At 39.0% G+C, this 14859-nt stretch overlaps 1 protein-coding gene across 1 annotated transcript; it reads right to left on the reverse strand.

Annotated features, from left to right (window-relative positions):
• Nucleotides 1–12630: 12630 nt before the first annotated feature.
• Nucleotides 12631–14325, reverse strand: LOC135230521 (olfactory receptor 7G2-like). The gene has a single exon (XM_064279879.1). The coding sequence runs from the start codon at nucleotides 13567–13569 to the stop codon at nucleotides 12631–12633; it is 939 nt and encodes a 312-aa protein (XP_064135949.1). The 5' UTR covers nucleotides 13570–14325.
• Nucleotides 14326–14859: the final 534 nt, after the last annotated feature.

The raw sequence follows: 14859 nt of genomic DNA on the forward strand, positions 1-14859 counted from the left end.
GCACTTCCTTAAAAAACTATAAATAGAAGTACCATTGGATTCAGCAATCCCACTCCTTGGAATATAACTTAGAGAAAAAAGAGCCTTTACACAAACAGATATAAGCACACCCATGTTCGTTGCAGCAGTGTTTACAACAGCAGAAAGGTGGAAGCAACCAAAGTGCCCATCAACCAATGAATGGATAAATAAATTATGGTATATTCTCACAATGGAATATTACGCATCAAAAAAGAACAATGATAAATCTGTCAAACATTTCATAACATGGAGGAATCTGGAAGGCCTTAGGCTGAGTGAAATTAGTCAGTCACGAAAGGACAAATATTGTATAAGAGCACTATTATAAGATCTTGAGAAATAGTTTAAACAGAGAAGAAAATATTGTTTGATGGTCATGAGAGGGTGGAGGGAGGAAAGGAGGGAGAGGGGTTTCCACTAATTATTTTAGGTGGAGGGGAAGACAACACACAATACAGTTGAGGTCAGCACACCTGGAATAAACCAAAAGCAAAGAAGTTTTCTGAATAAACTCAGTGCTTCGAAGGCCAGTGTAGTAGAGGCGGGGTTTGGGAGCCATGGTTTCACGGGACATCTAAGTCAATTGGCATAATCAGATCTATTAAGAAAACATTCTGCGTTCCACTTTGGGGAATGGCTTCTGGGGTCTTAAATGCTAACAAATGGCCATCTGAATTGCATCAATGGGTCTCAGCCCAGCTGGAGCAAAGGAGAGCGAAGAACACTAAGCAATAAGATAATTATGAGCCAAAGAGACAGAAAAGACCACAAAAACCAGAGACTACATCAGCCTGAGACCAGGAGAACTAGACGGTGCCCAGCTACAACCGATGATTACTCTGACAGCCAACACAACAGAGAACCCCTGAGGGAGCAGGAGAGCAGTGGGATGCAGACCCCAAATTTGCAAAAAAAGACTGGACTTAGTGGTCTGACTGAGACTAGAATGACTCCGGAGGTCATGGTCCTGAGACCTTCTGTTAACCCAAGACAGGAACTATTCCCAAAGCCAACTCTTCAGACAAGATTGGACTGGAGACCTTCTGTTGACCCAAGACAGGAACTATTCCCAAAGCCAACTCTTCAGACAAGGTTGGACTGGACTATGGGATAGAAAATGATTCTGGTGAAGAATGAACTTCTCGGATCAAGTCGACACATGAGACTATGTTGGCATCTCCTGTCTGGAGGGGAGATGAGAGGGCAGAGGGAGTCAGAAGGTGTCCGAATGGACAAAAAAGAGAGAGTGGAGGGAAGGAGTGTGCTGTCTCTTTAGGGGGAGAGCAATTAGGAGTATATAGCAAGGTGTGTATATACTTTTGTATGAGAGACTGACTGATTTGTAAACTTTCACTTAAAGCAAAATAAAAGCTAAAGACAAAGTCTTTTGCAGCAGATTTGATCAATGCAATGCGTCGTTTGATTTCTTAAGTGCTGCTTCTGTGGGTGTTTATCTAAATCCAAGTAAAATGAAATCCTTGACAACTTCAATCTTTTCTCCATTTCTCATGATGTTCCTTATTGGTCTATTTGTGAGGATTTTTATTTTCATTATGTTGAGGTGTAATTCATACTGAAGGCTGTAGTCATTGATCTTCATCAGTATGTACTTCAAGTCCTCTTCACTTTCAGCAAGTAAGGTTGTGTTATCTGCAAAACACAGGTTGTTAATGAGTCTTTCTCCAATTCTGATGTCATCTTCTTTATATAGTCCAGCTTCTTGGATTATTTCCTCAGCATACAGATTGAATAAGTATGGTGAAAGATACCACCCTGACACACACCTTTCCTGACTTTAAGTCACACAGTATCCCCTTGTTCTGTTTGAAAGACTGGCTCTTGATATCAGTACAAGTTCCTGATAAGCACAATGAAGTATTCTGGAATTCCATTTTTCAGAAGGTTATCCATAATTTGTTATGATCCACACAGCAGAATGCCTTTGCATACTCCATAAAACACAGGTAAACATCCTTCCGGTAGACTCTGCTTTCAACCATGATCCATCTGACCTCAGCAATGATATCACTTGTTCAATGCCCTCTTCTGAATCCAGCTTGAATTTCTGGCAGTTCCCTGTTGATGTACTGCTGCAACCACTTTGAGTCGTCTTCAGCAAAATTTTACTTGAGTATATTAATGATATTGTTTGATAATTTGCACAATATAAAATATGAATATCTTCCAGTAGGTTGGCCAGATAGCTGTCTTTCAAATTTATCTGCATAGACGAGTGAGCACTTCCAGTGCTGCATCCATTTGTTGACACATTTCAGTTGCTATTCTGTCAATTCTTGGAGCTTGCTTTTTGCCAGTACTCTTGGTACAGCTTGGACCTCTCCCTTCAGACCATTGGCTCTCAATCATATCCTACCTCTTAAAATGGTTGAACATAGACCAATTCTTTTTTTGGTACAGTGACTCTGTGTATACCCTCCATCTTCTTTTGATGCTTCCTGCATCATTTAATATAGAATCCTTCTATGTCTGTACAGATAATAACAAGTGTTGGAAAGATGCAGAGAAATTGGAACCCTCATAGACAGCTGGTGGAAATGTAAAGTCATTCAACCACTTTGTAAAACAGTTTGGCAATTCCTCAAAGTGTAAAATACAGTGTTGCTTTATAGCTCAGGAATTCCCACACCCAGGTATGTACTCAATGTAATTGAAAATCTATGCCTACACAAGAACTTGTACTCAAATGTTTATATCAGCATTGGTCACCATATATATATATATATAACCTCAAAGGTCTATCGGCCCATGAATTAATAACCAAAATGCGGTATGGCTTTAAAATGGAATATTATTCAGCCAAAAAAGGAATGAAGCTATGATACTTTCTCCAACGTGGATAAACCTTGAAAACGTTACCCTAAATGAAAGAAACCAGGCCAAATAAAGCCATATATTTTATGATTTCATGTATATGAAATACCCAGAATTGTCAAAGCCATAGAGAGAAATAAGATTAGTGGTTTCTATGGGATGAGTGATCAGACCAATGTGCAGGTACTGCTAACAGGTATGGGGTTTCATTTTTGGGGGTGATGAGAATGTCTGGAATTACATAATGATGATCGATGAAAAACTTTGTGAATCACTGTAAAAATCACTGAATTGTACATTTGAAAAGGATGGGCTTTGTGGTACAGAAGTTATGTTTTAAAGAAAATGGTATTAAAAGTAAAAATAAATGTAAAGCTTTTATAATTCAAAGCACCTTATCAAGGAAAGGAAGGGACAACCTACAAAACGGGAGAAAATATTTGGGAATCATGTATCTGATAAGGGATTCATGTACAGACAACTGAAAAAATTCTTACAACTCAATGAGAAAAAGACAGACAACCAAATTTGAAAATGGGCTAAGAACTTGAATAGACATTTCTCCAAAGAAGATATACAAATGGCCAGCAAGCACATAGAAAGATGCTGAACATCAATAGTCCTAAGGGAAATATAAATCAAAACTACAGTCAGATACCCCCTCACATCTACCAGGATGGGTATCATCAGAAATTTGGAAATTAACAAGTATTGATGAGAATGTGGAGAAACTGGAATGCTCATTCATTGCTGGTGGGAATGTAAAATGGTGCAGCATGTTGGAAAACACTTCAGTGTTTCTTCAAAAAGTTAAACCTAGAATTACCACTTCTACTCCCACATATATATCCAAAAGTCTTGTAGGCAGAGACTCATGTTGCTTTACAACAGCATTGATTGCAGTATTTTTCACAATAGCCAAAATGTGTAAACAACCCAAGCGTCAATCAACAAATGAATGTATAAACAATAAGTGGTTTCTATTTGTGGTGAGGAAAACCACTCAGAAATGGATACTGGTGATAGTTGTACAACTAGACACATGCACTTATTATAACTGAACAAGGGGATACTGTGTGATTTAAAGTCAGGAGAGGTGTGTGCCAGGATTGTATCCTTTCACCATACTTATTCAATCTTTATGCTGAGCAAATAACCCAAGAAGCTGGAGTATAAGAAAAAAAATGGGGCATCAGAATTGGAGGAAGACCCATTAACAAAGTGCATTATAAAGATGGCACAACCTTGGTTGCTGAAATTGAAGAGGACTTGAAGCACTTACTGATGAATACCAAAGACCACAGCCTTCAGTGTTGATTACATTGCAACATACAGAAAACAAAAATCTTCACAACTGGACTGATAAGCAACATCGTGATAAACAGAGAAAAGATTGAAGTTGTCAAGGATTTCATTTTACTTAGATTCACAATCAATGTCCATGGAAACAGCAGTCAAGAGATCAAAGGCGCCTAACATTAGGCAAATCTGTTGCAAAAGACCTCTTTGAAGTGTCAAAAAGCAAAGATGTCATCTTGAAGACCACGGTGAGCCTGACCCAAGGTATGGTGTTTTCAGTTGCCTCATAAGCAAGGGAAAGCTGGACAATGAATATGGAAAGCTGAAGAAAAATTGACACCTTTGAATTGTGGTGTTGGTGATGAATACTGAATATACCATGGACTGGGAACAAATCTGTCTTGGAGGAAGCACAACCAGAATGCTCCTTAGAAGCAGATATGGCGAGATTACGTCTCACATACTTTGGACATGTTATAAGGAGGGATCAGTACCTGGAGAAGAACATCATGCTTGGTAAAGTAAAGGGTCATCAAAAAAGAGGAAGACCTTCAACAAGATGGATTGACAGAGTTGCTGAAATAAGGGGCTCAAACATAGCAACAATTGTGAGGATGGCTCAACACTGGGCAGTGTTTCATTCTGTTGTGGAAAGTGTCAGTATGAGTTGGAACAAATTTGACAGCACCTAACAACAACAACATCCTTAAAAATGGTTTAAATAGCAAATGTTTTCTTATATATATTTTACCACAGTAAAAAAAAAAAAAAAAAAAAAAAAACTTCATTATGGGGTTTTACAAGGATGAGAAATGTGCAGAAGGAATGGTCCCTGGGCTCAGGTGTACAGTCCATGGACCTAGAAAGGGCTGTTGAATGTGTTGTCAAAGGTGTACTCTTTGCAGTCTTTATGGCCCTTGAACATTCCAAAGCCAAAGTTCCTCATTAGTAAATGTTTTTTGCTATCATTTTGATCTTCAAAAACCAAACCAAACCCATTGCCGCTTAGTCCATTCCGACTCATAGCAACCCTATAGGACAAAGTAGAATGGTCCTATAGGGTTCCCAGGGAGTGACTGGTGGATTCAAACTGCGGACTTTTTAGTTAGCAGACGTAGCTCTTACCCACTGTAAAACCAGGGCTCCATTCTGCTCTTAGAGCATTGCAAATCCTTGAGGAACAAGGCTCAAAGAAGGAATCATTTTACGTTGCATAATTCCCATACCCACACCAGAAATATGCCATCCTCTCCTCCCAATTCTTCCTGCTCACACCCTTTTCAGGCCTTTGCACACATGGACAACCCTCCCTTCTGTAAATGAATTCTACTCTTCTTTCTTTAGGTGCATTTGAAGGCACCTCTATCCTAATAACAATATCAAGAAGACTGACACCAGGTATGGGCTTAAAAAACACTTTATTTTACTGCTGTATAGGTAGAGAGAGGGACAGACAGACAGACACATAGAGACAGATAGATAGTACTTGTAAAAATCCAAGTGATAATATAGCAAATGTACCCTAAAAATACAGATTCTAAAAGCTAATTCTACATATGGCTCATTGAACGTTAATGTCGTTTCTGCAGAATCTATTCTAGCCTTTCTAATACAGTGTTTGTAATCAAAATGGATTGAGTATGTAACAGATACTTTCTTTCCAACATTTCCTAATTCCAGACTACTAGGTTCAATATACATTCTTTTTTTTCATATTACACACCTTAAGTTGAAATTGTGGCTCTTTGCTGTCAAGATTTTTGTAGTAAATTGCAAATTATCAGGAAAACATTCAACCTGTGATACCTCTGTGGTTCTAACTGGATGATGTTGGAAATTGTTATGACAACAAATGTATTCCTAGCTGAATGTTATGTTAAAATAATTAAGACCTGAAGTTGGAGTACATGGATAGGTCAAAGGACTTATTGATCAAGAGACAGTCCATATAAAGACCAGGATATAAAGGGACACTATGTATTGCAGCAGTGCCATTACAGTGAATGGATGGATTATTTAATAAAGGATTCAGCAACATAAAAATGAACTTGAATTCCTGTATCATATGAAAGGGAAAAGTAAATTACAGGTGGGTCCAGGCTTCAAATGTAAAAGAAAAACTATAAATTCTTTAGTTTTTAGGTAACTAGTTCCAAAAACGAGATCTGTTGATTGAGCACAGTCCATCACGGAAAGTTGTGAGAAATAAAACTGTATTAAAACTAAGCACCTGTGTTCATCTGAAAACACTATAAAGGATATGTAAAAACAAGCCATGCATCTAAAGAAGAAATAGCTGTGCATATAACTGACAAAGGTTTACATCCTGGTTGTATAAAGAATTGGTATGCATTAGTAAGAAAAGGATAAACAGCTCAATAGAAACACAAGAGAGGAAATCTCCACAAGAGGAAAAATAAATGGCTCATAAATACGTGAGAAGGTGCTTGGCTTCATCGATAATAAAAGAAATGGCATGAAATAATCTAGAGGAAATAATTTCCACACCCACTGAATAGAATAAGTGAAAATGTATCAGCAATGACATGGATCATCAGGAACTTCTTACGGATGTTTAAATTCATTCATCCACTGAAGAAAACTCTTTGGAAGTTCTCAAAGCAGAGTAGGTGCTTCCCTACACCCCAAAATTCCACCCCAGTATGAAATTCACTATCATTTCCACCAAGAGACATACATGGGTATATTTAAACAGATTTATTCATAATAGAAAATTAGCTACCAAAATTTCCATCAACATCAGCAGGGATACATATTTTGTAATGTCACCACACATAATGTAAAAATATACAGCATTGAAAATAAATGAATTATGATTACACAAAGTAACATGATTGAATTTCAAAAGCACAATCAGGACAGAGAATACATTGATGACAATTTCACTAAGTTTAAAAATAGTCAAATTTATAAATTGTGTAGGAATACACCCAGGAGTGATAAAAGGACTATCTTGAATCATATTACCAGTTTTGTAGAGCAAGTACAATCAAATGCTGGCAATTTCACAGGTGTATCAAAGGAGCCCTGGTGGCTCAATGATTAAGCCCTTGGCTGCTAGCCAAAAGGATGGTGGTTGGAAACCATCCAAAAGCCCTGTGAGAGAAAGACCTCGTGATTTGCTTCCATAAAGATTACAGCTTATAAAACCCTATGGGGCAGCTGTACTCTGTCACATAGGGTCACTACGATTTGGAATCACTCAAAACAACAATATTAATTATACAGGGCTGCAATATCAAACTACCGCAAAGTGAGTGGCTTAAAATGAGAAAAAAAAAATCTATCAAAATTCTGGAGGTTAAAATCCAAATTCAGGTTGTCCACAGGACTAAGTACCCTCTGAACCTCTGAGGGAAGATCCTTTCTTGTCTCTCCCAACTTCTGGTATCCCTATGAATTCTTTAGCTTGTAGCTGCAGCGTAAATCCATCTCTCCCTTTGTCTTCACATGACATCCTCCTTCTTTGACTCTCTGTCTCAATATCTTCTCTTTTATAACGACACCACTCATATTGGTTTAAGACACTCCCTACTCCAGTATGACATTATGTTAACAGATAACATCTTCAAAGATTTTATTCCCAGACAAAGTCACATTAACAGGAGTTAAGACTTCAACCTCTCTTTTCAGGAGGCATAATTAAATCCATAACAATAAGATTCAACAAAAAGAAGAACTTCAGAGAAAATGATAAATATAGATTTCAAGGTAGTGTTTGCCAACAGGAGGGTACAGAGCAAAAGACTGGGAGAGTATTCATTGAATTATATGGCGATGTCATTATTTTGTAACCCAGGTCATGGGTATGTGAGTTTTCATTATATTACTATTCCTTAAGAGCTATTGATACATTTCATATGGTACTTTGCACATGATATTTTAATAATAAGTAAAATTGAGAAGATTCCACTTTCCAGATTCTTTTATATTCTAGATTCTAAATCCATTCTCTTATCGTCTAATATTAAAGCCGTACTTCTGAAACTTCAGCCTGCATCAAAATCTCAAAGAAGTAATTATTTAGAATGTTCATCCTTCAGATGACTCCCCAGATATCAAAGTCAGTAGGTCTTGGGTGAGGTATGGAAAACAGCAGTATGAACAAGGCCTCAGGTGACTCATCTCTGCAAGTGTTTAATGAATGCAAAGGGAGAAAACTTTGTACTACAGTACACCTGTGTGTCTGGGGAGGAGCTGACCTCCTGATTTAGTGCTGAACACAATCCCACTGCCACTATCAATGGTGATCAGAAGTCTCTCCAGCCACGTCATTAATTCTCCTATGAGATCTGTTTTGTTGTCACCCCAGCACCCAGAGACGGTTCTGACTGATGGCTCTGCTTCTTTGTAGTTGTGGAAAAGTGATCTCCCTAAGTCTGCCAACTTCCCCTTTGTCCCATTCTGTTTTACACTGTATACATCTTCCTCAAAATAAAGTTCATGTCCACAGAAAAAATTATTTTCCTCATAAAAATACATTACAAACTTTTGTATGAGATCCCTAAGAGTACAACCAATCCCCTAAAACTTCAATGATTCCGTTAATTTTACTCAGCCTCTGTGTGGACTCACCAGAGATGAGAAAGAAAAACAGCAAAATAAGGTGACTAAAGAGAAAAGTGACATCTCATATACATTCTGATGAATATTTTTGTTTTTTTTAATAAAGATCCAAGCAAATGTGGTTCCAAAACAGACTCCCAACCCTTCCCTGCCTGCTCAACAATTACTCATCTGATCTAATTACTAAGATGAGTAAAATGTGCTAATGTCGTTGTTGTTCGGTGCCGTCGGGTCAGTTCCGACTCACAGCGACCCTGGGAACAACAGAAGGGAACACCGCCCGGTCCTGAGCCATCCTTACAATCGTTGCGTTGCTTGGACTCATTGTTGCAGCCGCTGTGTCAATCCACCTCGCTGAGGGTCTTCGTCTTTTCCGCTGACCCTGTACTCTGCCAAGCATGGTGTCCTTCTCCAGGGACCGAGCCCTCCTGACAACATGTCCAAAGTGTATGAGATGCAGTCTCACCATCCTTGCCTCTAAGGAGCATTCTGGCCGCACTTCTTCCAACACAGATTTGTTCCTTCTTTTCGCGGTCCATGGTATAGCCGATATTTTTCACCAACACCGTAATTCAAAGGTGTCAACTCCTCTTCCGTCTTCCTTATTCATTGTCCAGTTTTCACATGCATACGATGTGATTGAAAATACCATGGCTTGGGTCAGGCACACCTTAGTCTTCAGGGTGACATCTTTGCTCTTCAACACTTTGAAGAGGTCCTTTGCAGCAGATTTGCCCAATGCAATGTGTCTTTTGATTTCTTGACTGCTGCTTCCATGGCTGTTGATTGTGGATACAAGTAAAATGAAATCCTCCACAACTTCAATCTTTTCTCCGTTTATCATAATGTTGCTCATTGGTCCAGTTGTAAGGATTTTTGTTTTCTTTATGTTGAGGTGCAATCCATACTGAAGGCTGTGGTCTTTGATCTTCATCAGTAAGTGCTTCAAGTTCTCTTCACTTTCAGCAAGCAAGGTTGTGTCATCTGCATAACCCAGGTTGTTAATGAGTCTTCGTCCAATTCTGATGCCCCGTTCTTCTTCATATAGTCCAGCTTCTTGGATTATTTGTTCAGCATACAGATTAAATAGATGTGGTGAAAGAATACAATCCTGACACACACCTTTCCTGCCTTTAAACCGATCAGTATCCCCTTGTTCTGTCCGAACAACTGCCTCTTGATCTATGTAAAGGTTCCTCATGAGCACAATTCAGTGTTCTCGAATTCCCATTCTTCACAGTGTTTCCCATAGTTTGTTATGATCCACACGGTAGAATGCCTTTGCATAGTCAATAAAACACAGGTAAACATCTTTCTAGTATTCTCTGTTTTCAGCCAGGATCTATCTGACATCAGCAGTGCTATCCCTGGTTCCACGTCCTGTTCTGGAACTGGTCTGAATTTCTGGTAGTTCCCTGTCGATATACTGCTCCAGCCATTTTTGAAGGATCTTAAGCTTACTTGTGATATTAATGACATTGTTTTGTAGTTTCCACAATCGGTTGGATCACCTTTCTTGGGAATAGGCATAAATACAGATCTCTTCCAGTCAGTTGGCCAGGAAGCTGTCTTCCATATTTCTTGGCATAGACAAATGAGCATCTCCAGACCTGCATCTGTTTGTTGAAACATCTCAATTGATATTCCATCAATTCCTGGAGCCTTGTTTTTTGCCAATGCCTTCAGAGCAGCTTGGACTTCTTCCTTCAGTACCATCGGTTCCTGATCATATGCTGCCTCTTGAAATGCCTAAATATCGACTAATTCTTTTTGGTATAATGACTCTGTGTATTCTTTCCATCTTCTTTTGATGCTTCCTGCATCATGTAATATTTTTCCCATGGAATCCTTCACTATTGCAAATCGAGACTTGAATTTTTTCTTCAGTTCTTTCAGCTTGAGAAATGCCGAGCGTGTTCTTCCCTTTTGGTTTTCCATCTCCAGCTCTTTGCACATGTCATTACAATACTTTACTTTGTCTTCTCGAGAGGCCCTTTGAAATCTTCTGTTCAGTGCTTTTACTTCATCAATTCTTCCTTTTGCTTTAGCTGCTCGACACTCAAGAGCAAGTTTCAGTCTCCACTGACATCCACCTTGGTCTTTTCTTTCTTTCCTGTCTTTTCAGTGACCTCTTGCTTTCTTCATGGATGATGTCCTTGATGTTATTCCACAACTCATCTGGTCTTTGGTCACTAGTGTTCAATATGTCAAATTTATTCTTGAGATGGTCTCTAAATTCAGGCGGGATATACTCAAGGTCATATTTTGGCTTTCGTGGACTTGCTCTGATTTTCTTCAGCTTCAGCTTGAATTTGCATATGAGTAATTGATGGTCTGTTCCACAGTTGACCCCTGGCCTTGTTCTGACTGATGATATTGAGCTTTTCCATCGTCTCTTTCCACAGATGTAGTCGATTTGGTTTCTGTGTTCCATCTGGTGAGGTCCATGTGTATAAAAATATATATATATATATATATATATAGTCGCCGTTTATGTTGGTAAAAGAAGGTTTTTGCAATGAAGAAGTCATTGATCTTGCAAAATTCCATCATTCTATCTATAGCATTGTTTCTATCACCAAGGGCATATTTTCCAAACTACTGATCCTTCTTTGTTTCCAGCTTTTGTATTCCAATCGCCAGTAATTATCAATGCATCTTGATTGCATGTTTGATTAATTTCAGACTGCAGCAGCTGATAAAAATCTTCTATTTCTTCATCTTTGACCTTAGTGGTTGGTGCATAAATTTGAATAATAGTCATATTAACTGGTCTTCCTTGTAGGTGTATGGATATTATCGTATCACGGACAGTGTTATACTTCAGGATAGATCTTGAAACGTTCTTTTCGATGAATGCAACACCATTCCTCTTCGAGTTGTCATTCCCAGCATAGTAGACTATATGATTGTCCAATTCAAAATGGCCAATACCAGTCCATTTCAGCTCACTAATGCCTGGGATATTGATGTTTATGTGTTCCATTTCACTTTTGACAATTTCCAATTTTCCTAGATTCATACTTCTTACATTCCAGGTTCTGATTATTAATGGATGTTTGCAGCTGTTTCTTCTCATTTTGACTCGTACCACCTGTCTGTCAGTTTGTCATACTGTGGGGGCTTGTGTGTTGCTGTGATGCTGGAAGTTATGCCACTGGTATTCAGATACCAGCAGGGTCACTCATGGAGGACAGGTTTCAGCTGAGCTTCCAGACTAAGACAGACTAGGAAGAGGGACCCGGCAGTCTACTTCTGAAAAGTGTTAGCCAATGAAAACCTTATGAATAGCAGCTGAACATTGTCTGATATAGTGCTGGAAGATGAGCCCCCCAGGTTGGAAGGCACTCAAAAGATTACTGGGGAAGAGCTATCTCCTCAAAGTAGAGATGACCTTAAAATGTACAATAATGGTAAACCAATAAAAATCCTGAGGAAAGTGGAAAATATGTGAGAACAAGAAATAATAAGCCTTATATATTATGGCAACATATAGAACACAGTGGTCCTAGCTAAATTTTATTGAGTATTAGGTGCCAGGCATTGTATTAAGTGCTTGCGGTGGTTATACGAATTAACTTCTCAAGAGAAAACGTACTCTACATTGTTAGTATAAAGCTCTCATAGCAATTATTTTCTCCCAGACAGAACTTTGATTAGAAAGGGATATATGATGCTATTCTCAGTGATCATATGGGAGGAGATATCCTCTGTATGATTCTATGGAAAGGTCTATTAATACTAAGTCCTCTATTAACAATAGGTCCAAGGACAGTCTATTTTGTGTCTCTGAGCTTGATGTCTGGATATGACAGCTGAGTCTGTTGCAGCCATCTGTGACTCTGTCACTTTGATGCAATCTAGAAATCCAACCCAAAGGAGATAATATAATCACTGAAAAGCAGGTGTGCATCTGATAATGCTCCTAAAGGCTCCCTTCATGTCTCTGTTTCTCAGACTGTAGATGAAGGGATTCATCATGGGAGTAACTACAGCATACAGCACTGAAGCTACTGCAGTCTTCCTGGAAGAGTGTGTAAATGTTGTACTCATATACGCACCTAAAGTTGTCCCATAGAATAAGGAAACAACTGAAAGGTGAGAACCACAGGTAGAAAAAGCTTTATACTTTCCACCTGCTGAAGGTATTCTCAAAATGGAAGAGACAATTTGAGTATAAGAGAAAATGATTCCAGAGAAAGGAAGAGCACCCAGTATGCTAGCCGTAAAACATAAGATGATGTTATTGATGAGGGTTTCAGAACAGGCAACTCTGATCACCTGAACAACTTCACAGAAGAAGTAAGGAATTTCCAGGTCTGTGCAGAAGGACAGTTGCAACAACATCAGACTGTGGAGAAGGGCATCCACAATGCTAACGAGCAAGGAGACTAGAATCAGCAGGCCACAGAGGCGGGGATTTATGATAGCTGTGTATCTCAGTGGGTGACAAATGGCCACATAGCGGTCATAGGCCATTACCGAAAGGAGAAAACTTTCCAAACTACCAAAAATCAGGACAAAGCAGGCCTGGGTGAGGCATCCTGCGTAAGTGATGCTCTGATTCTGTGCTTGGAGGTTCACCAGCATCTTTGGAATCGTGGTGGTGCTGAAACAGATGTCAGTAAATGAGAGATTGGAAAGAAAGAAGTACATGGGGGTGTGGAGGTGGGGGTCAGAGCTGACGGCCAGGATGATGAGCAGGTTTCCTAGGACAGTGACCAGATATATGGACAAAAACAGGCTAAAAAGGAGAGGCTGCACTTTGGGATCCTCTGTCAGTGCCAGGAGAAGGAATTCTGAAACTCCTGTTTGGTTTCTAGGTTCCATATTGTTGATGGATCTGATAGAAATGATGAGGTGACTTACAATCAAATGTCAGCAAACACCATCTTGGGATGGGAATGGGAGGAATGGAGGGGAATGCAGGAATACAATGGTGATACTGTCAGTGTGCACATTATTTGGCAAAACAAAAAGCAAAAAAGACCAGAAGCTGATATAGCAGAGTGTCAATATTTATTGAGTTTGGAAAGGGCTGAAAGGGTAGTCATTTTTTTTTTTTTATGGGAACGAGAGGAGTGGAGGTGAATACAGAAGTGCTACCATCTGCATGCATATTATTTGGTTATTTAAAAAAGATGCAGAAGCTGATATAGCAGAGTGTGAACATTTATTTATTTTGGAAAGGGTGAGAGGGTGGTCTTTTTTTTATTACTCTCTTCGTGCTATTATCATTTTAAATATTCGGTAATTTTATAGAGAAAATTAGATACACTCTGGAGGCAGCCTGATGAGTCTGTGTCAGATTCCACTGCTTTCCTCAGAAATCAGAACTGGGCAACAGAAATACAGGTATCCCCTGTTTTTGAAAGTTCACTTTATGCCACTTTGCTTTTTCAAAAGACCCACATCAGTGCTTGTTTGCTTTGCTAACTAAAAGAAATTTGAGTTGGATTTTCACTTTTACAAAAAAAGGAGAAACTCGAAACCAGCGTTCAGTGTTTTGCGGTGGGCCTTTAAATAGGCATTGAACCCCTCCTAGTGATAAGAGACGCTCCCAGAGCTCCTTCTCTTAAAACTACACTCAGCATTAAACTGCCATAGCTTTGAAATGTGTGTATCAACACTATATGTTAGCATTATTTTAGGTTATATATGTTATTTGGTATGAAATAATGGGTTATGTTTTGAGTCTGGCAACTCTCAAAAATTTTTTTCAAATAAATTTATGGTAATTGCTTCTTCATTTTACACCATTTCAACTTATGAAAGGATTCATAGGAATACTCTACTTTCAGATAGCGGGGGAAACCTGTAATACAAATGTGTGTTAAAAACCAGGAAAGGGAAGATAAGGTGATGTTGATAAACCCTCTTCACCACTACAAGAGTGTTAGTAAATGTCAGAATCTTAAAACAGTCATCCGGTGTGAGGAGGGGCAGGCTTCTGGTCGGGAGGAAAACGGTCCTTGCCGTTGTGGAGAGAGAGGAGGACACTAGCAGAATCACAACTCCTTGCCATCAGTGCGAAGATTCAAGGAAACATGTCAGGAAGTTGGGAGACAGGCAGGAGGTTAGGGGTGACTTGATTCCAATCATTTCATGCTCATACTATCT

This window comes from Loxodonta africana, chromosome 3, assembly GCF_030014295.1.
Source record: "Loxodonta africana isolate mLoxAfr1 chromosome 3, mLoxAfr1.hap2, whole genome shotgun sequence".
NCBI classification, from domain to species: Eukaryota; Metazoa; Chordata; class Mammalia; order Proboscidea; family Elephantidae; genus Loxodonta; species Loxodonta africana.

Bases quoted from the DNA above. Each gene is read 5' to 3' on its own strand.
- LOC135230521 (XM_064279879.1), bottom strand. From the start codon at position 13,569: ATGGAACCTAGAAACCAAACAGGAGTTTCAGAATTCCTTCTCCTGGCA.